Here is a 22,439-nt window from a genome sequence, read left to right as displayed (position 1 = left end):
TGTTTGTTCGTTTTAAGCTCGATTTGCTTAGAGAAAGAGAGAGAGAGAGTGACCCCTTCGCTATAAACTAGTTTTGAGACCACATCATCTAAGCTTGACAGTGATAGAAAACGTGTAACAATGAAAAAACAAGGAAGTTTCATAGCCAAGAAAACAATAAAAAGAATGGCAAACGTTTCGATCAAGATCTCCGCACATCTGTCCTCAAAGCAGTCCTCAGAGAGCTTAGAACAGTCCCGAAAACGCTTGGCACAGCTCCGCCAGGCTTTGAGTAGTCCCTAAAACGCTTAGAACATTCCCCAGAATGCTTGGCACATTTCCACCACGCTTGGAGTAGTCATAAAAACACTTATAATGATCCCAAAATCGCTTGAAACAGTTCTGCCACGCTTTGAGCAGTCCCGAAAACGTTTTCGGGAGAGAGAGAGAGAGAGAGAGCGAGAGAGGGAGGGGGGGGAGACAGAGATAGAGAGAGAGAGAGAGAGGGAGGGAGAGAGAGAGAGAGAGACTCCCGAAAACGTGCTCATAGCGGGACTGCTCAAAGCAGGGCGGAACAGTTTCAAGCGTTTTCGGGATCATTATAAGTGTTTTTGTGACTACTCCAAGCGCGGTGGAAATGTGCCAAGCATTTTCAGGACTGTTCTAAGCTCTTTGGGGACTGCTCAAACCGTGGAGGAACTCTGTGAAGCGTTCTCGGGACTGTTCTAAGCCTTTTGGGGACTGCCGAAAGCGGGGCGGAATTAACTGTGCACCACACGCAGTATTTGGATACGTATACACCAGGTGGCAGGAAGTCAGCATCCCCTCGATTTCAAAAGCGCTATGCAATTTTCAAGATTTTATTAGTATATTATATTTTATTAGTATATAAATTTATTTCTGAAACAAAATTCGGTACTGTTCTATTAGCTGTAACCCACGCAAGAAGTGAAGTTTGGTTAAAGCTAATGAAATAAAAAAAATAGGATGAAAATATAAAAGTTTAGAAACAAATTTCGGCTGTATATTTGCACATTATGGGGAGGGGGGTAAAGCATAGCAAATATTAAATACGTAACGTAACCCAACGTAACCTAGGTACGTTTTTTCCACCCAAACCCCAAAAAACTCAAGTTTAAATATTGTAAACGCAGTGAGAAACCACTGTTTGCAATCAAATTCTCCGTTGAAACAACCCGTTTGACTAGTTTCTCTTATCATCTATCTTGCGTGGGTTCCACCTAATAGAAGAGTACCCAAAGTTCAAAAGCATGAAGGAAACATTATCTTGCTTTTAATTGATGCTATGGAATCTCGAAATGTTATTTTACAATTCCAACAATCAAAGTGCGTAACACAAGATACGACTATATTTAGCGCAACTACTAACCTACTAAAAATTGGGACAGGGTTGCCATTTTCACGCATACACGGACATAATTTGTTTTTCCGTTTGTATTATTATGACTGAAGTAGGGTAGACACTGATCAAGAAAGCACGGCTATATTCTTAAGATTGCGCATATGTCTTCAAATCATGATTGTCTTATTTGTGAAGGCAACACCTGCCATGATAGAGTCCACAGTTTTTGTTTTATTTTAGCAGCACGAGTACTTTCCAAAGAAAAATTTTAAAAATCGAATAGTGATGACAAAAGATATTTTTTTACTATTGAGTATATATAAGTGTTTTTTACTATTCACTTAACTACTTTTATGTTTCTTTATTCTTATTGATTTTTTTTACTCCCTTTCTGATTTATGGTTTGATTTAGCTTTCTCAGAGTGTCTTATAGATTTTTTAAAATAAAATATTGTCATATCTAGCTATTTTGATTTTGACTTTTTAACTATTTTGTTTGGTATTTCTGACTATTTTTAACTACTGTTTTATCTATTTTTCTTTTCGAGTCCCTCTTCTTTTGCCCGTTCTAACAGCCAACAAAAACTAAGTCGTTTACTGGATCTAAGGCATAAAAAGTTTATTTGTTTTTTGCTTTGTAAATTAAGGGGTTCATCAAAGTACCAAGGACAGTGAAATAGAATATGACTTCCTTTGTTGGAACGAAGAAATTTGTTCGTTGGAAAATAGAAATTGGTTCGTTGGAAACGTACACGAAAATATATGTCTTTAAAAAGTGTTAAGATAAAGAAATTCAATTCTTGATGAAAAAGACTGCCATTTGCAGGTACTTAGGTCCTGGTATTAGCAAGTGCCAAATTTGAAAAAAAAAACGAGCAAAATATCCGCAAAAGAGGTTAAGACTTATGGCACCAGAGAGCTTAAGAAGGTATAGCTGTTTTTAAGGTATGCTTGTCTGTTGAAATCAACAGATGTTTTGTGTTAGCAATTTTGCGAATGAGAAAGTGTTGTCAAACTTAACTAATTATTTGTGCTGATTTATTTTGTCGGTTCAACCTGACAGCAATGAAAAAAAATATAGCTCCATTAAAAACTTCATTATTTGAAAAAAGATCGTAAAAAATTAGGATTTCTGTATATGAATAGACTTAAGGAGGGACTAGTGAACATAAAATCGTTTTCTTTTTCTAAATGCTTCAAGTATTTCGGACCGAAAAATGTTCATTTGAAACTACCATGCGTCAACTCCCCTGATATACATGATTTGGTCTGGACCGCCAAGTCTGGACGACTATTCCTTTTTCCAGATTTCCGTCCCATTTTCCAGAATTTAGATAGTCTGGACGCGCTATATGGCTGCGAAGCGTGACGTCAATTCTGGGGGGGGGGGATTCAAATAACGATGAAACGTAGATGCGTCGACACGTTTTCTCGGAACTTTGGTGAATTTCTTTGGCCTAAAATATTTGTCGTAGATCCTACTAATCCACCAGAATGTTTTCACACAAATAATACTAGGAATATTGACAATCAGTTGTTAGTTATAACTAGAAACCACGTTTCACCGTACTTCGAATTACGCGTTCACTGTGTAGCCCTATGTTGTATAGTCTAAAAACCGTGTTCCGGGATTTTCCGGGATTTTTTTAGAAGAAAAATCGGGATTTTATTTTTGAGCAACCCTGGGCAAGAATAATGCACTGAAATTCATATAACGCTCCTGTTTGGAATGTTATAGCCTTACGTCATATTCTGTTTACTGAAAATATAGTTTTAACAAACGAAATTCCTATACATTTGAAAGTAATAGATTAAAATGAAAAAGCACTGAATAAAATCATTCGTATTTTTATTTAATAAAACCAAATTATTTACCATAGATATATTGATAAGCAATTCTTAAAGCTTGAGCAGTGTTTTGATTCGGTTTTTCCTCCGTTTCTAAAAGCCAAAAAGTAAAAAATCGGATTTAAAGTCTTGGTTGAGTCCAGATGAAATCGACACTTTAAGGGAAGGATTGAAGGAGGAAGATTTTCGTGGAAATGATTAATTTAATTTCTTTGAATTTTATTGACAAAGCTTTTCATTATATTTTATAGCAGTAATGTTTTATAGTAAGTTATATTAATAATGGCAGCTAATTTATTTAATGATAGAACTAGTATTAATGTTAATTACAGTTAAAGCATTCGGGTAAAAAGTAATTGCGCTAGGAGGAGTTGTCCTGGGAATGGTCTTGGCTGGAGTAGGTATGGTCAGAGCTCAGAGCACGGGTAATATAAACAGTCTTGATTGGAATAGTCATGGTTGGAGAAACTGGGTCGGTAATTGGTGACGAGGGATTAATTAGGGTTGGAGTAGTGCTGGTAGAATTTGTCTTGATATGAGCAGTATTAATAGTTTCGGTAGGAACAGGTGGAGTTCCTAGATTTGTGGTTGCCGTAGTCTTGCTAGGGGTAACCATGACAGGACCAAACGTCAAAAATTTGGCGTAGAAAAAAATCCTGGACACAACTGTATACTTGCAGTGGGAGATTTTGGATTTCGGATTAAGATTAGTCGTGGCAGAATTTCTCACGAAAAAAATTGGTTATGGCAGGAACAGTCACGGTGTGAGTGGTGTAAAAGAGCAAGAATGAAGGATGATAGATTGCCAAAGATTTTCTTTTCGGCCATCCATCTTTGACCTCATCCTCAAATGGGGTAATTCGATTTAGAAAAATCACAATAAGGGATTTAGAGAAAATTGGGACTTCCTTGCAAGGGACTATCCTTTCAAAGTCAACAAAGACGCTTTACAGGTTAAGGCAGAGAAGGAGCATAAGCAGCTGTGTAGCCCTCAGACGGTTTGGTTCAATGAGTTCTTAATAGACATAGTAGCTCTATTTCTTGAAATTGGCTACTTGCATATTTTGGTGATCACATTCTTAAGCTGTCCAATCAATGGGCGCTTGAGGGGCACACAGATTGCATAAAGGGCAGTTGGTTGCTGTCTGCTACGTTTTGTAACTTAACAGAGCATCATAAATTGGGATTTGACATTATTTGACTATTTCCCAAGTTTTTACGATCCTCCAATAAATTTGGCAAGGCGAAGGAAAAAAATAAATGAAAGGGATCACTTTATAATAATTTCATGCTTGATTGATTGTAGATGATCGATAGCTTTACAAACATTAAAATTGTAGCTAAAATGCAAATCAGTATGTTGATTTTGGGCAATACGGAAATATTAAACTCATAGCCTGAAGCTCAGAAATTGTTCTAAACAAATTCTGAAAAATTTGAGTATATTTGTAAAAAGTATACGCAGCATAGAATTGTTGTTTTTGTTGTAAGACATTTGATTTGTAATTTATGCCTCATTTTTACAGTACATGCAAACTATGGTTGAAATTGGAAGCCTTTCGCGAAACCTGTAAGCTACGTGCTATACTGGGCAGTAGGAGGTTCATATTGTTATTATAGCTTTTAATTTTATAATCAGTGACTGTAAAATGAGTAAATATAAATTCTGGTGAATACTAAACACCATTTGTGAAACACAAACTTGCGTCTTTAAATTCTGGACAGCAGGGGCGTAATTTTCTATGGGGCAGGGGACAACTCCCCCTTCTAGAAGCCATAGTTTGCCCCCCTGCATATGAAATTTAGTCTGTTCAAAAATCTTGATAAAACTAAGATAAGCATGCATAATTCAAGCATCCAGTAAAACAAGTCGGTTTTTCTACGGCTGATTTTTTATTTTTCAATCCCATTTTCACTTGATTTGGGGAAATTGACTCCAACCCCCCCCCCCCAGGATTTTGACGAAATTACGCAAATGATGGATAGTCATATTGTAATCTTCAATTGTTGACGTTAATTTTTTTAAAAAAAATCCCTAAAAGATCCCTGAATGAACACGAAGCAAAAGAGGTCCAACTATGTACAAAGTTGGGGAGGATAGAATCAGGTCAAAAGGTCCCACTTTGGGCTCTCAAATCATAAATATGCTTTCAAGATTCTGATTTCAAATTAGTGTAATATGTCTGCTTTTTAAGTAAAATGTACATGAAGCCAATCCTTTGAAATAGGATAATGGCATAGTTTAGCACCCTTGCCCCAAAAACTGCATAAATTTCGTTCGCTCGGGACATGTTTTTGTACTTTAAAAGTATTGTTTAATAGTCTTTGTACAGTTTAGATATGATACTATACGAAACTGAGAGTTCACCCAGGAACGCAAAAGACATCTTAAGGATGAATATGTGCATTCCGATAAGGTCCAAGAAATTGCGGTCAAATTAACCTCTCTTACTTTCTATGGTTAACAATTCTATATGGTGAGACTAGTAAAAACAAAATACGTGGGTGCTGCATTTCTCTTCAATAAGTCAACGTTTGTGCATTGGTTCTGATCAATTTGTGGCGAAATGAATAGCCGGTTCTCCCAAAATGAGGTAATAAAAGGTTATCAAAGGAAGATTCCAAGGAAATTACGATTTTATGGGAGGGAAGAAATTAAAGCTTTCAACACATTGAGAGGGATGTTAAATATGGTTAACTGATCCGCTAGTCATGATTAGGATGTAGTTTTTAGATTTGAGTAAGAGCAGGGAAGTAGTTATAGATGACTAACAAATTCCAAATTGACCTTGGTCAGTAGCCTATAGGGGAAGATGAGTGTGAAAATACTAAATGCATAATTGGCGTCAGATTATCGATTATTGAAAATTACCTATGCGACTCCAGTGTTAGAATATATCGTATCATATGAATATATTAATCATTTGATCCATAAGTTGGAAGTTAGAATATTTGAAGCCACAGTAATGGTAGTGTTCAAGTATAACTCTGACACGTATACGCTTCGAAAGTGTGGGGAAGACAACTGTCAACAATAGTCTTATGTTCGTTTGACTGAGCGTATATCGATCAATAAGCCTTATGGAAAGCATAATTTGATCCCTCGTTTTAGGGATATAATTACAGAGATGTTAAGAGGGCTAGGTCATGTTTTACGGATGGAGTGTGACAGGTTGTCAAAGCTTTCTCCCTCCGTCTGGAATCAAACGACAAGCAGGTCTTCCCCAAATGGAGTGGGAAGTGGGATCATAAGGAAGAATCTACAGGAAACCGGAATTTCGTGGGAGGGATTAGTGTGTGGTGTTTCAAAATATGAGAATTTATTTTATTGAAGCTTATTACCTTGCCTTGAAATAGATGGCCTTAATTTAAGCTGCAGATTATTTCCAGTGGGTTTCATTTTGCCGCCACAAATTTTTATCAATTCATTTTCTTCTAAGGGGAATTTGTTCTCGGGGTTCAAAAGGGAAAAAAACGGCGAAAGTACGTAGCCTACTTGAAAACATCTTTCCACATTTTCTTAATCTATGACTTTTCAAAATAGCAAAAATCTTTTCCTCTCTACGTTTAATAAAATAATTTTACATTAGATGTGCCTGCCAAACTCCAACAACAGTTTTTTTTTTAGGGGGGTCAAAGATTTGGAAAATCTAGTAAGTTGAACGAAAAATACACGAAACACTGACCAATTTGTAAAAACTCAAAAATTTTGGGCAGAGAGAAACCGTTAATAAATTCATCAGCCCCCCTCCCCCCAACGTACGTACCAGTCAAGGAGAAATGTACTAAGACACGTCGTATGTGCCAAAATCACAAAGACAGAAAAACATAAATACATAAACTTACAGAGGTTGAGTACAGAGGTGCCCATGTGGGAGTCGGGGATGGCAAACCCTATTGACTTCTAACGTGTTTTGCATAATTTTTTCGTACTTGAAAATATTTTCCGCACAATTAGTTTATCGGTGATTAAGAAGAATTTTTTGTCACCTTCAACTCCCCTCTTATATCCTCGTATTTGCCACAAGCATTATACTTAACCGTATCCGCATTAATAAATAAATGAATATTTTAAGGTATGCAGAAGCATGAGCTAGAACCACAGTCGAATTCAAATATTCGTAAGTAGCTTTGGCAACACTGTATAGTCCCTTGACGTTGGTATTAAAAAAAAAACGAAGAAATTCAACAATATTTCGTTTGCAAGTCGAAGAAATGAAGATTGCACCACCTTCATTAAAAATTCAACGTAAATTTAAGCAATATTAAAGAATTCAAGACTGAATGAACCCAGTTATAATGAAACCTTTAAGCCAATGGACCGGAAAGTTGCTGTGACCCGGAAATTATTACTTTGTTCTGCATAAATATAGTTTTTGTTTAATTTTAATACTTTAGTTTCTCTACTGATGATGATGACTGACTATGTTATCGTCACCTAACGCTTTTGTATATGTTTTTCACTGTCTAATAAAAGGACCTATCCCTATTGGATCTCTTATTTGTTTAGTCCCTTGACAGATATATAGGGGGGGGGGGAGCTATATTCAATTAAAAGTGTTAACAAATATATCTTTTTACTCTTTTCTTAGGAAAGTCTTTTCAAGAGATTGCAAAACAAATAACTATCATTTAAGGTGTTATTTGCATATTACCGTTATTATTTAGATAATATACATCCATATTTCATTTATAAGAAATTTCAAGCCAGAAAACTTAGACTTAATAAGCACTTCGGGTTTTCAAAAAATCACACGTTAAAGCAATTTAATTTACAATTAAAATGACATATGCAACTTATTTTTACAAAAAGCTTTGTCATAGTATTTGATTATTTGATGCAGCATCTTATCCAGTCTTCCAGGATAGGTGTTTTAATCCTAGTGTTACCGATTTGTTTGTTTGGGACAGGGGTCAGCAGTGTAAGTCTGTAAGCTCGGCCAGTATCAACCCATCTCCAAATGGGTACCTGGAGAAATTTGGGGGTATGACACGGAGAATGTCGGATGATTCTCCCCCCCCCTGCCCAATCGCGCATAGTACTTTCACCCGAAGGCAGAGAATCCAGAGATTTATAACTGCGCCAGGCGGACCACTGGTCTGAATGCGAGAAACTTATTTTAATCTTAAAATCAATCAGTTCGTGGTAACAAACTGAAGCATAAGTAAGGAGCGATCCTGCTCAATAGTAAACGAAACTCTATGAAGCAGAGTTCTGATAACAATAGATACATCAAAAGAATCGAATTGTGATGCTTATTCAAAATATATAAAATTCATCGAATTTAAAGGTACCCATCCAAGTTACGAGCCTAAGAAAATTTGCCCAATTTTGAGAAAGGGAAAGCCACCTTCAAAACATCAAATAATCTTAATGAAAATCATTTCATCAGATTCAGCACACGGGGGACCCCTGTTGTAGAGATTTCAATTTCCTACGCACAAAAATGTGGAATTTTGTATTTTTTGCCAGAAGAAAGATCACGGATGCGTGTTTATTTGTTTTTTTTCCTAGGGGGGATCATCAAACTATGATCGTAGATGATCGGAAGAGGGCTCATTTGATCGGAAATCAAAATTTCTAGTGCCTTTTTTAAGAGACCAAACTTATTTGGGGTTACGCGAGAGGAATTTTTCGTTGGGGAGGGAAATTTTCCATGGAGATGGAGCCGGATTTTCCAGCATTAATTAAAAAACGATCAGAAATTAAATTAAAAAATACAAGTTTTTTCAAACGAAAGTAAGGAGCAACATTAAAACTTAAAACGAACAGAAATTATTACGAATATGAGGGGGATTGCCCCCTCTTCTATGCCTCGCTCTTTAGGCTAAAGGTTTTTTAGTACTATTAAAAGAGCTATTTATTCTAATTAGACTGCTTTTGTGATTCAGGGGTCATTCTTAAAGAATTGGGACAAAATTCGAACTTTAGCGAAAACAGCAAGGAATTGACAAGGGGGAAACTCCCCTCATATACGTAATAATTTCTGTCCGCTCTAAGTTTTAATGTTGCTCCTTACTTACAATTGAAAGAACTTGTTTTTTTCTATTTAATTTTTAGACTAGCCCAATTTGATTTCAATACATTTGACTTTGACAGTTTCCCTTCAACACTCATGCACTAGCTACACATCAAATGGGGTTTTGGGTAAGATTTTCTGAAATGTTTCCCTTAATCAGCCATTTGTTAAAAATTGTTGAATAATAAAATCTTTACTTACTTTTTAGACGAATATATACGTCAAAAACACCCCTCATCTTTCCCTACAAAAATTCCTTTGAATACATCATTACATTAACTGTAACGTCTTCAGTTATGACTGTTCTGTCAACAACTGTCAGTAATTCGGCTTTTCCACAGTTATTTATTGACTGGGTGGATTCTAACGCACGCTTTGGAAAACGCTTCAAATTCATTTTGGGTAGGGTATTAGTATGCTTACAAAGCAATTAATCAATTCATCTTTCCACTTTATTGCCTTCACCGGGATGATATGAATTAAATTTGAAAGGCTTGACACATTGAAAATTAATTGCATTACTTGTTCAGATAACATAATTAGTTTAACTGTTGTTCCAAATCTCAATTAACCATGTGTAAAAAGACTACTTTTCCTTTCATTTTCCTGTCTTGTGGTAATTGAGCTTGTTTTTTTTCGAATTGGTGGTAAGGTAACATAAAAAAAGAAACTGAAGCTAAATATGGAACGAAGTTAAGGGTTGGACGTGGACAGCGGCAGTATTTCAAACGATTGGGAAATGTCTGGATAATCCTGGAGAGAATGTTTGAAACTATATTTTGGGTTTAAAAATGCTTCACAAAAATCTTTTGTTTTTATGGTAGGTGTAAAAATTGAAATGACTGTTGAGAGTAAACAACTGAGGTAAAATTTGAAGTTTTGAAAAAATTGAAAAACATTAGTTGAATCGAGGGCTGATTACTTGCCCCTCTTAGACCAAAGAAAATACAAAAGGAGAAAATTAGCAAGGAAGAAGACCCCTCCTACTCAGCAGTTCATTTGATGTTTGAGTGTTAAACATTAATGGATTTCGGATATAATATCTTTGGGTAAGGGAAATAGAGAGTAAAGTGGCTGAAAGGTGTGACTTGGGTTTTGAGCTATAATGATGGAAATACGATACAATTACACAATGGGAAACGTTTTTGTCCCTGTTTCAAATTGAAGGAAATTGTAAGCTAGTTTTTATTTGTACTCGGTGAATATTTTTGCGCTAAGTGTCATTCAATATTTTTGCGCTAAGTGTCATTCAAAGATGTTAATTAAAAGGAAAAAGCGGTTCCAACCTTGGTGGTTCAATTGTTGGTATTGTGTTAAAACAATAAATAAATAATCCAGGAAGAGAACAGTTTTACCGGGAACAAATTGCAAGAGAAAATATTCTTTAACTACCAGACTAAAAAAAAATTGCTGATTCGAAATATGCAAAGTTTGCTCATCTAGCTGTTTCACAGATATGTTTTTTTTTAGGTTGAGGTTGATTTTAATGGGTGAATTTTACGTTTTCATATATAGGCGTAAAACAACAAAATTGATGTCTAGAATAGGGTAATACATCAAGGTAAACATAAAAATTACTTTTATTTGAACGTAAAACTTTTTAAGGATGAGGTTGATTTTAAGGAATTGAAATTCGTGCTTCCATGTGAAGGCATATAACAACAAAACTGATTATTAAATCACTGTGATTATGAAAATCACCTCAGTTTGAACGTAAAACTAAAAATTAGGTTTTTTGAGGTTGAGGTTGATTTTGAGGAGGTAAAATTCGCTTTTAAATGTAAAAGCGTGCAACAAAAAAATGATGTCTAGAATAGGATACTAGGGTACGGTGATTGTGAAAATTACATTTATATTAACGTAAAAGTAAAACTTTCATTTAAATATTCCATTAGTGCTAAACCATGCTTAATCTGAAAGAAACCGGTCTTAAAATGTAGAGTGACAACTATCACCCAGTTCTATGCATTAACTAACGATTGAACATTCTCGATTTTTTCAGTTATACAATATAAAAATGTGATAAAAAACCAAAACATCAATATGCAAGGTCCAGAGGCCCACGTGGTTTTCATGCCATTTTGTTTTGCAAGTGCATCGCATGTTTGAGCAGTCGGTTTTGCAGTTACAGTGAAAAACTGCAAGGATAGAGTTAGGGGAGCTAGGAGTTCACCAAAAATAGGGCAATATAACCCAATCTGAATTACCCATGTGAACTGGGAAGGGTTGAGATTACATCCCAGGGGTTTCCCTGATTTAAATTACAAATAAGCTCGAAATGAGTGGAAGCTGCAAGCATAACTGGTAAAAGGGAGAACTTTAGACTTAACAAATGAAGCAGATGCTGTAACTTTCTCGATGAATTTAGATGAGGCAACTGATTGAGAGTTGAAATTGGGCCTGGGCACTTACACAAAATCATCATTATTTTCTTCCCAGCTGCTGAAATGTCGTGCTTGGTGGATAGTGGGTCCTTAAAAACTTTAGTGGATTCGTAATACTCGTTGTTTTTCTGCATCAGAAGCAGCAGTCCCGCTGACTTCGCTATGCCTTAGACCCTAGAAGTTCAATCCCATCCAAGGAAGACATGGATATACAGGATTTTGCTACATATACGAGAACCAAGTTTGAGTTTTGCTGCATTTGTATCCCAAATTCCATTCTTTGACATTCCAGGTCGAGGCTCAGAGTAAAAGTAGATCGCTTGACTACCTGTCTGTGTGTGATAACTCAGGAGTATAAGCAGATCTTTGTCGTTTTAAACCAGGACAGTAGGCACAAAAGGAGCAGATTGAACTGCAGTAAGAACAATGAGAAGATCAGCATCACTTTCTGCCTGGTATACCTGACACCCAGTTTCGGTCAGGCACTCACTGGTCATGGCTGAGATTGCTTGCTTCTTCTTGAAGTTGCTTAGGAACACTTGTTTCTTTTTAGAGCAGATCATATTCCTGTTAAAATGAATCTGAGGGTCCGATCGTGTCCTTTTCCGTCTAAAATAGGTCATGTCTTTGATTGAAGGTTCCTGGTTGTATCTGTCGAAAACCACCGACGTCCTTTGTAACCTGCATTTCCGTACAACGTAGTCAACGCACTACTGGTAGATATTATCATAAGTTGAGGTTTTTTCCCCAAGGGATTCGCTGAAGTAGTGCCCCACCATCAAGAACTATATGCTTTTCACTAGAATTTTTGACGAAGTCTCAGTTTTTGGCTGCTGCTCTGCAACTAGATGTCACATCACATCGGCGAGGGCAGGCTTATCAGATAATCGTGGAAGTCCGTTTGCTTCAAAAAGTGACGAAGGCGGTGAACACAATTCATGCTTAAAGTAAGACTCCAAATTATCGTCGCTTTATCCAACAATTGTCACCAGCCGCTGAAACATCAGAGCTGGGTCAACGACAACTGACTGTCCATTAATATCTGGTTCAGCTTTATTAGCAAGCGTTACGACCACCGACTTTTTCTTGAATGTGTACGTTTTCCCCTGTAATGCTATCCATGATTTCTTGTCTGACAGATCTAGCTGTGACTGCTGTGTCGACGTTGACTTTTTCATCAGCGGTAACTCCAGAAGTAATGTTTCGCAAGCTCGGGTCTTCTGCGAAAGAATTTATTCTTAGGAAGAAAGCAAAGGAGCTTGCTGTTTTCATGGTTGTCGCGTTGAATCCTCGACTCTGTAACTTCTTTTTGCTGTTCGCTTGTCTCGTCTTGGACCTTAGCAAAATTTTGCATCGACGAATTAACTGCACTACAAGTTGGTGCTGAAAACAACCCACTCAGCCTCTGCAACTCATTCATGCCACTTTCCCTTGTAAGACCACCGTTAGTTTTCAACGAGCGCGTGAGGACCAGCTCAATGACCAGACCTGACAACAGACCCGCCCAAAATTTTTTGGGTTGCGGATAACATATCTCCCGTTCTGAAAATTGTCAAACCCGTCGGGATTGGCAAACACAAATTTTACCTCCTCAAAATCAACCTCAACCTAAAAAAAAAACATAGTTTGTAGTTTTACGCTAAAATAAAGATGCTTTTCATTTTCACCATGATCTAGTACCCTATTCTAGACATCAAATTATTGTTGTACGCCTTTATGTGGAAAAACTAATTTCGCCTCCTCAAAATCAACCTAGAAAAACCTAATGTTTAGTTTTCTGTTCAAATAAAGGTGATTTTTATAATCCCAGTGATCTAATACCCTATTCTAGGCATAAATTTTGTTGTTTTACTCCTTTACATTGAAGCACAAATTTCACTTCGTTAAAATCAGCCTCAACCTAAAAAAACCTATGTTTTGATTTTAGGCTTCAAATAAAAGTGATTTTTGTAATCACCGTGATCTATTACCCTGTTCTAGACATCAATTTTGTCGATGTACACTCATATATGGAAACACGAAATTCACCCCCTCAAAATCAACCTCAACCTAAAGAAAACAACATATTTGGGAAACAGCTAGATGATCAAACTTTGCATATTTGGAATCAGCACATTTTTCCGAGTCGGGTAGTCAAAGAATCATTTCTCTTGCAATTTGTTTCCGGTTAGGCTCTTTTTTCACACAGTTCCTGGACTAAAAGTACACTTTCTGTGCCAAACCTTGCCAAATAAAATCGTCAAAGTAGTTTTACCCCTTCTTTAAGTAAAGACAATTTAAAAATTTTCTGACTTTTGGGCCCTCGACAAAGCCTCAGAATCACATCTTCATCTGTTCTTTCTCATATTTTATTGATTTCTGCTAAGAACGATTTTTTTTTTCAGTGATAATAAGGTTCAATTGTCATATCCAAGATATATATTGTTGTAAATTAATCTCTGATTAATTGTTGATTAACTTATGAGAAGGGTCGTATATACAAATCTTCACAAATCGCGACAGTAAAGAAAAATAGGTAAAAACATTAACCATTTTTCAGACTTTTGGGCCCTCGACGAAGCCTCAGAATCACATCTTCATCTGTTCTTTCTCATTTTTTAGTAATTTTCTTTCAGTAATAATACGGTTCAACTATCATATCCAAGATATATATTGTAAATTAATCTCTGATTAATTTTTGATTAACTTATGAGAAGGGTCGTATATACAAACCTTCACAAATCCCGACAGTAAAGAAAAATAGGTAAACTATTATATATATTATTCTAAGAAATATATTATAAATAATCTAAAAAATACTGGGAAACCGTAAAAACTTGTGATTTGAGGGCGGTGATGGTGGAAGTTGCATTGATGTGCTTGTTGTTTCCTGTTGTGCCTGTTGTTTGATTGAATATTTGACTAGTTTTATATCTTAAAATTCTAGATCAGTGCTCCTGTGGTCATGGAATAAAATGTTATCCTTACACCTGACTTTTGGCTTATCAGTATGTCAACAAAGTCATCCATCGTTGCTAATTCATATGTGATTTGGTAGTAGTTCTATATAGTTTCTATATATTCAACCGAATCTCTATTCATATATCAGCTCAAATAACCCATAAAACATCTCCCTAGGCCTAAAAAGAGCATAACAAGAAGTCATACTAAGAAGTAATGAGCATTTGGCTGTGGTTGATATGCAAATCTTTTCTAGAGATATTTTGTTTTTAGATTCAAATTTAAATTTGGGCATCTTTTTTTTTTCTTCTAGCGGCAAGTTTGTCTATATGTGTGCATATAGTACATGTGGGATCAACCTAATTATAGTAAAGTTCATTTAACATTGCTAAACACATTTCGCGAAGAGAAAAAACACAAAATTAAGCTTATTAACAATAACTGAAAAATTAAATAAATCCAATTATGTCACCTGTTTAATTACCACAATTATTTAAGCTATTACTTCGAGTCTTGGCAGACTGTGTACCAAAAAAAAAAAAAAAAAAAAAAAATCAATTCCCTTTCGTTACCTTGTCTTGTCCTAATTTAGCCACTTTTGAATTTGTCAGAAAGCGACATAAAAAAGAACATAGGTTGAAGCCCAATTAAGCTACTAGACAAGAGAGGGGCCTCCTGTATTCTCAAGATTTCGTAACATGCACGGTTTCTCTTCATATTTTTTTGTAAATTTTGGGCATTTTTTTTTTTACTTTTTTGAAGTATTACTACATCTCCCCTGAATCCAATTCTTCTACTTTCGCCCGGTATTTGCTCAATTACGGAAGATTTTTTTTTTTTTTACGGCAAAATCATTTTTAGAGTTTAGAGTTGAAATTTAAATTTACTTACTTATCTTTACGTTCTCTTTTGATGGTTTTGTGTCCAAAAGTTTCATCAATAGTAGACATCCGGGAGGCTTTCTTTTCATGATCAGCAGTTATGTGGGATGCCTCAATCAATCGACGGGCTAGTTTGCTTCGATCCATAAGTTAAAACAGTTCCTGAAAAACAAAAAAAATCGTATATTTGGAGCTTCTGTTGCTTTTCGAAATGAAAGATAGTCAGTAGCGTAGCTGTTAGAGGGCTACGCTACGTAGCATATCACCTTAATTTTGAGTGACAATGTCTTATCATCTTTGCCTTTAAATATGAAATATTGCATAGAAAAGCCTGTTATTTGACTACTGGCCAAAACACCAGCTTCGCCCACTTTTCTCACCTCCCTCCACTCCTCTGGCCCTCACATATGGCTGTCGTGATGTTCAGACCCATGTCCTGGCCGTTGATTTTTGCAGTTGGCAATGGGTTCACTCTGGCGGGGGTCTAAGTATTCTAAATAAAAAAGAACGATGCAGGTGTCGAGATTTACAGTGGAAACATTTTTATTTTTAACTATGGCATGTAAATGTGCAATCGTTTTTCAGAATTTCCCTCTTTACTTCTAATATGGATTCTGTAATTAAATGCGACTTTTAAATTCAATATATGGCGGTTGATTCTGCTTAAGATTTAATTATTTTGAAAATACTCATTCGAGGGGTATTCATTCGGAAGCCCATTTGAATTTCCTAGCCACCCTCAGACAAATTTAAGTCTAAAATGACACTTTACTCCAAAATTGCAATTTCTACTAAAAAAAAAAAAAAAAATTTCAATATTTTAACTTTTTATCGACGAGGAAAATGTATCAAGTCGAGCTTATACCCACTAACCTGAATGAGAGTTTGTTGCTCTAGCAAATGAGCTACCCGGACCTATTTTGTTGGTTTAGTGTCGCTTAACTATTTCTTTTTCATTAAAGTAAATGGGTTTCCTTTCGAACTTCAAAATTGCATTCTCGCTCTGTCAATGTATTCTATTACCATTAGCTTGAAACAACCAACCCCAGAAAAAAAAAACAAGAAAATAAAACAGAGTTGTATCGATACCTTCTTAGATTTTTTTTTTCGCTTTTTTTTTATACTTTTTGGGAACTTCAAAGTTGGATGAAAATGGACTCTCTCAATCTCTCACTGTCTTGTGTAAACCTCTATTTAGTTCTTTATTTGTATGCCTTTTATATTGGCAGATGTAATGGTTTACGTAAATTCCAAAGATAGACGATAAACGTTGGTACATGGTCTTTATTAAATAACGTGAGAATACACAAAGAGAAAATAAGGTAGCACAAGAACAACTAGCTACGACGGAGGTGAAAGATGGACTCCCTTTAGAAATGAGCCAAGAATATAACTTTCCTGGAACGGAAGTTCCAGCTATTGGTTGTTCAACCATGCCTGGGAACGGACCCTTTCCCACGACTAGCTTTAGTCCCAAGAGCCCCCCTGGAATGTTCTCGTTGACATATACATGGTCAAATCTCTAAGAAACGAGACACCAGGAAAAGACTTCTCGAATTTATGTTCCAAATACTTTAAAGATTCTCCTCCCTTTTTTAACTTAGATTTCCCAAATTTGGATGATCCCCTTATCATTAAACCCTTAAACTTTAATAGACTTCACAACATTCAATACCCTTCCCAAATTACTCACTTCTCACCTACTACCATTTTACTGCATAAACTAGTAAATAATTACATAATATAAAAACTACACAATACTTGCATAAGTAAAAATTTATATAGTATAAACGAAGCACACCAATAACAGTAGTCGGAAACTGGATATTTTAACACTTCATTTTTCTTTGTATATTTTAAAATAGACTTGTTCCCCATACCCCTGAATTTGATGAGGACAAGCAAAGTTGGGATTATGTATAAACTTTGAATTAGGGCAAAAGGAATGACCGGGAAAGGCTAATTAATCCTGAAAATACCAGCGACAGATAAATGAAATTGCAGAAACTCTAAAAATCATACCATGCAGCAATGACGTTAAGATATTATTCCCAATAAAATCCTCGGGGTTTTATTGCTGCGAAACGCCTCGGTTTAGACCTATTTGGTTTTTCTCTACTAACTTGTGGTTTGACAAATGGCAGTACTACTGTTGATATCTCTACATAACTATTAGCGCTACGCATTAAAACCATTCCGTGAGGCACCAACCTCATCCCACGGGACCTCAAAACCAGCCCCCTTTTCCTGGGTAGCCAAACCGCCCTGTGAGGAATCAGTACCATCTCGCAGTGCAGCAACAAAAATCATCCCGTGAGGCATCACTACCATCCCACTGGACCTCAAACCCAGCTCCCTTATCCTGGGTAGCCAAACCACCTTGCGAGGAATCAGTACCATCTCGCAGTGCAACAAAAAAAACCATCCCGTGAGGCATCAGTACCATCCCACGGGACGTCAAAACCAGCTCCCTTTTCCTGGGTAGCCAAACCGCCCTGCAAGGAATCAGTACCATCTCGCAGTGCAACAAAAAAAACATCCCGTGAGGCATCAGTACCATCCCACGGGACCTCAAACCCAGCTCCCTTTCCATGGGTAGCCAAACCGCCCTGCGAGGAATCAGTACCATCTCGCAGTGCCTTCTCATTATCATTGAGTCCAAATTTCACCCTCGTCAGCGCAAAAAGAAATTCATCGGAAAAAGAAGACGTGTCTCCTTTCCCCACTATCTGTTCTATCTGTTCATATTGTATTGCAACCTTATACGCATCACCTAAAAAAAAAAAAATTCTGCACTATTCTCTAACAAATACCGTTTGTAGGACGGTCTGATCCACTTCTTGAATAAATTTAGAGCAAATCTTCCAAGAACTGCACCATCATCCCTGGCTTCTAAGGACACCCTACATGACCTTCCTAATTTTTGCATCCTTCTATAGAATAGATATACCCTTTCATCCTTAAATTGAGCCACGCCTACAAACTCTGCAACTATTTTGCTTACTATTTTGTCTGGGGTAAATACTGCAAGTAATTCACCTTTTAAACTTGACAAATTTATAATCGTGGGATCCAGATTCTCAAAAAAAAAGCGAAACAAATCATGGGCGAAAAATGACGCAAAGCTTTTGAATCAGACCAATTTAACAACAACTGAAATTTCTGTAACTTTGCAACAAACTCAATTTTTGTAACTTTGTAACAAATTTTGTAACAAACTTAATTATTTTTCCACTTTCTGACTTTGTGAGTGGCGTTATTACTAAAAAAAAAGGGTCAATTAGCTATCCTATTACTTGGGACTGTTGAGGCTGTTCTATTTGAGGATTAATTGGGGTAGTGCTCAGGGGAGTTGGAGGGTTTGTTGGGACCCATGTCTTGATCTTTTGAAGATAATCATAAAGTTCATCTTGATCGAAATCAGGATCATTTGAGTCAAATAAAAGAGGTGGAACTATGCCATTTATCCTTCCCTGTCTTACAAAATCAAAACCAACCTTTTTGTTATATCCAATTTCCACAGGATCAAGTATAGGAATAAAAACTGAAATATTGAGATCAAAATTTGAAAAAGCAATTACTCTAAAAATTTAAATGTTGGTTTTAAACACCATTCTTTAATTACGGACGCTAGATTTTGGGCAATTAACTTCACTTTTAACAACAAGGGTCTAATAAAATTTACTGGGTTGGTTAACCGTGTTAAATCACTTACGAAAGGTCGTCTGTCTTACATCCAATTGCAGTTGGTCTCAATTAAATCACTAATGTCAAATGGAGTCACAATTGAGAATTAATTTTCAATTATCGAATTCACAATGTTAAATTTTGTTTGGAAACTGTCAAATGTAGATCAGACGTCGACTGTATAAAATCAGGTAAAAAAAAACACCAAACGTAAAATGGCTAAGTGAAGGTAGAAATCAACCGGAGACTTTCAGTTGTAGAAATTTGAATTAGTAGGTAGAAGCTATCGCGAGGAAATCCATATTAGGCATTGTGTAACAGCCTATTTCAAAATGTTCATTTAAAAGAAAGTGTTTTTCAAGAAGGCGCTTTGAATAGACGAAAGTTCAATAGCTCATAACGTTTCGATATCTTATAAATCAGTCTTTTGCAGTATTTGCAGCTCAATATCACAGCAATTTTGGTAGCTGGCGAAATAACTCTTCAATATGTTGCCAGTATTTAGCGTAAGATGTCGTAAGTACTTATAACGGTCACTCAAATGTCACTTGGAGGTTTTCCCCTAGTGATTTATGCTCCACTAATCCCTCCGCTGCCACCACTCTGTAAACCTCTATTTAGTTCTTTATTTGTATGCCTTTTATATTGGCAGATGTGATGGTTTACGTAAATTCCAAAGATAGACGATAAACGTTGGTACATGGTCTTTATTAAATAACGTGGGAATACACATTGAGAAAATAAGGTAGCACAAGAACAACTAGCTACGACGGAGGCGAAAGATGGACTCCCTTTAGAAATGAGCCAAGAATGTAACTTTCCTGGAACGGAAGTTCCAGCTATTGGTTGTTCAACCATGCCTGGGAACGGACCCTTTCCCACGACTAGCTTTAGTTCCAAAAGCCCCCCATGGACTGTTCTCGTTGACATATACATGGCCAAATCTCTAAGAAGCGAGACACCAGAAAAAGCCTTCTCGAATTTATGTTCCAAATACTTTACACTTGTATTACCAGTGGCTTGAAACGATCACCCCCTTCCAAGAAAAAAAAACAAGAAAAAACAAAAATAAACATAGTTCCATTGATACCCTTCCCGGATTTTTTCCTTTTGCACTTTATTCAGGCTTCAGTCATCCCTTCCCAATGACAGAATGTGTTGGTCAACATCCAAATAGAACTTTCTTACAACTCTTTTTTTTAAACAATAAAAACTTTAGCGTAAAGAGCGAGGCGTTGAGGAGGGCACAGCCCCTTTCATATATGGAATAATTTCTGTTCGTTTTAAGTTTTAATGTCGCTCCTTACTTTCAGTGTAAATTTTTTTTATTTAAAGGCTGCGAAAGCGGGGGTTTGGGGGGCGGCAGCCCCCAACTGTACCTCCTAATCCCTGTACGTTTTAAGGTTCGAACTTCTGACTCAGCCTCTTTAACTCTTTAGAAAACGTAGTTTTTTTCAAATAATAATAGTATACGACTAAGGACTATGTATGGTCACGTGTGCGATTATCATTGTCTGGAAAAGTAATAAAATGTAATGTAGTACCCTTATGGTTGTCGTACATGCAGCCTCTTTATGGGAAGGTACATTACTTTTTCATTATGAGAATTTTCATGTACTAATAGATTAATGAGCAACCTTAAAATTAACACGTCTTACATATTTAGAATCAGCTGAAATAATAGACTTTGTTATTGCATCTATTATAATCAAAACTTTGTTTTTTAGAGTTTCGCTTATCTTTGACAAGAATCACTTTTCACTTACAATTTGTCACTATGAACTGTTTGATCAAAAACTCTTAAATGTGAGGGATACGACTCCCTTCTACAACCCCAGCTTTTTACACCCAAGGTTAACATTTGTAAAACATTGTTTTGAGATTGATATTCATTCCTGAATAAGTACACACTTCAAAAGGTTTATCGGGGGGTGGGAGTATCTGAAATATCAAAATATGATCATGGGGTGATCATTTTCAAAGTTTTCAAGATGCTTTCTTCGAATAGATCTTTTGTTAATGGGATGTTTTCCATGGACGTCAGGAAGAGGCCAAGACGACAATAATCCTCAGGAAGGAAGAAAAGATCAATATTAAAAAAAGAAAAATACTCCATAATAAAAGTGAGTAAAAGAAAAGCTCCAAATAGCATTGGCCCCCCATCCACTCCTGAGAAATTTTATGGTGGAACTCATGATGCTTCCCTCTCCTCTCAGCTTTTTTTTTTTTCGGTAAGCATGTGAATTTAATATTTTAAGCTTCTCAGAAAGATTGTTTCTGCATTAAAAGGGGAGCTGCTAATCCTTGACCCCTTGTCCATAAATATTCTCTGGAATGAAGAAAGATTAGAGATCAATATATACCCCCACCTTAACTATCCGAAGGTCCACGAAAAGGTAGAAAATTTATTCATAAAAATACACTCTTTAGGCTTCAGGACCCCTCCCCCCTACACTAAGATTATTGATCCTCCTCCGAAATGCCTGATAAGCGATTATACAAGGAGGTATATAAACTTGCCAAACATCAAATGAATCTCCTTAGTTAAATGAACCTTTAAGATAAATCAATATGAACTGTTTATTTTACATTGACCATATACACCTTTCAGACCGAATGCACCAACCCATGGCATTCCTGACTCTGAAACGGAGAAACTTGTAAACAATTTTTTGATAGTTTTGGATCGGTTTTCTATCTCAGAATTTTGAATTATTGCTATCTCTTCCTCTCAGGACCAAACTTACATACTATTTGAACCCCGTTTGATATATGTGCTGTCATCTTGAAAGGGTTGGGTGTCTTGACCTCTTCTAGTCTAAAACAGGGTCACCATGTCACAGACATCCTCCTCAAAGCCAAAGTTTCTATTTTTCTCTTAAAGATTCTTAAGAAGTTTAGATGCCTCCTCCTCATTTTTATTTATACCTCCTTTGTTCTCCCCTTGCCTGAACATGCTTGTGCCTTCTGGCACACTGGTATCTCAAGTAAGGATTCGGGTAAAATTTAATCCATCCAAAAAGACCTCTGCGAATGATCATCACGGAAACTGAATACGAAAAATTCATATATTTTATTTTATTTATGTTTACTTCGTATATTGTTCGTATTTATCGATCTTTTATTTATTAAAATAAAAAAACAAGTTTTTACAACTGAAAATAAGGAGTAACATTAAAACTTAAAACGAAAAGAAATTATTAAGTATATGAGTGGGCACGCCCCCTCGTCAATACCCCTCTCTTTACGCTAAGGTTCGATTTTTTTCCAATTCTTTAAGAATGACCCATCATTCACAAAAACCGTTTAATTAGAATAAATAGCTCTTTTGACAGTA

The 22,439-nt window shown here is 36.2% G+C and overlaps 1 protein-coding gene across 1 annotated transcript in view; it reads right to left on the bottom strand.

Annotated features, from left to right (window-relative positions):
- Positions 1-22,439, bottom strand: part of LOC148943755 (uncharacterized) — a 117,674-nt gene that overhangs the window by 89,788 nt on the left and 5,447 nt on the right. Inside the window, exon 2 of the mRNA XM_089101365.1 lies at positions 15,426-15,577. Within this exon, the coding sequence (XP_088957491.1) occupies positions 15,426-15,562 (137 nt within the window). The 5' untranslated portion in view covers positions 15,563-15,577. The remainder of the gene's footprint in view (positions 1-15,425; positions 15,578-22,439) is intronic.

The sequence above is a fragment of the Artemia sp. Qi Xiang Cuo genome, chromosome 15 (genome assembly GCF_049724085.1).
Source record: "Artemia sp. Qi Xiang Cuo chromosome 15, ASM4972408v1, whole genome shotgun sequence".
Classification (NCBI taxonomy): domain Eukaryota; kingdom Metazoa; phylum Arthropoda; class Branchiopoda; order Anostraca; family Artemiidae; genus Artemia; species Artemia sp. Qi Xiang Cuo.
The sequence above is the reverse complement of the archived record's forward strand: the minus strand, read 5'-3'. Positions and strand labels throughout refer to the sequence as shown.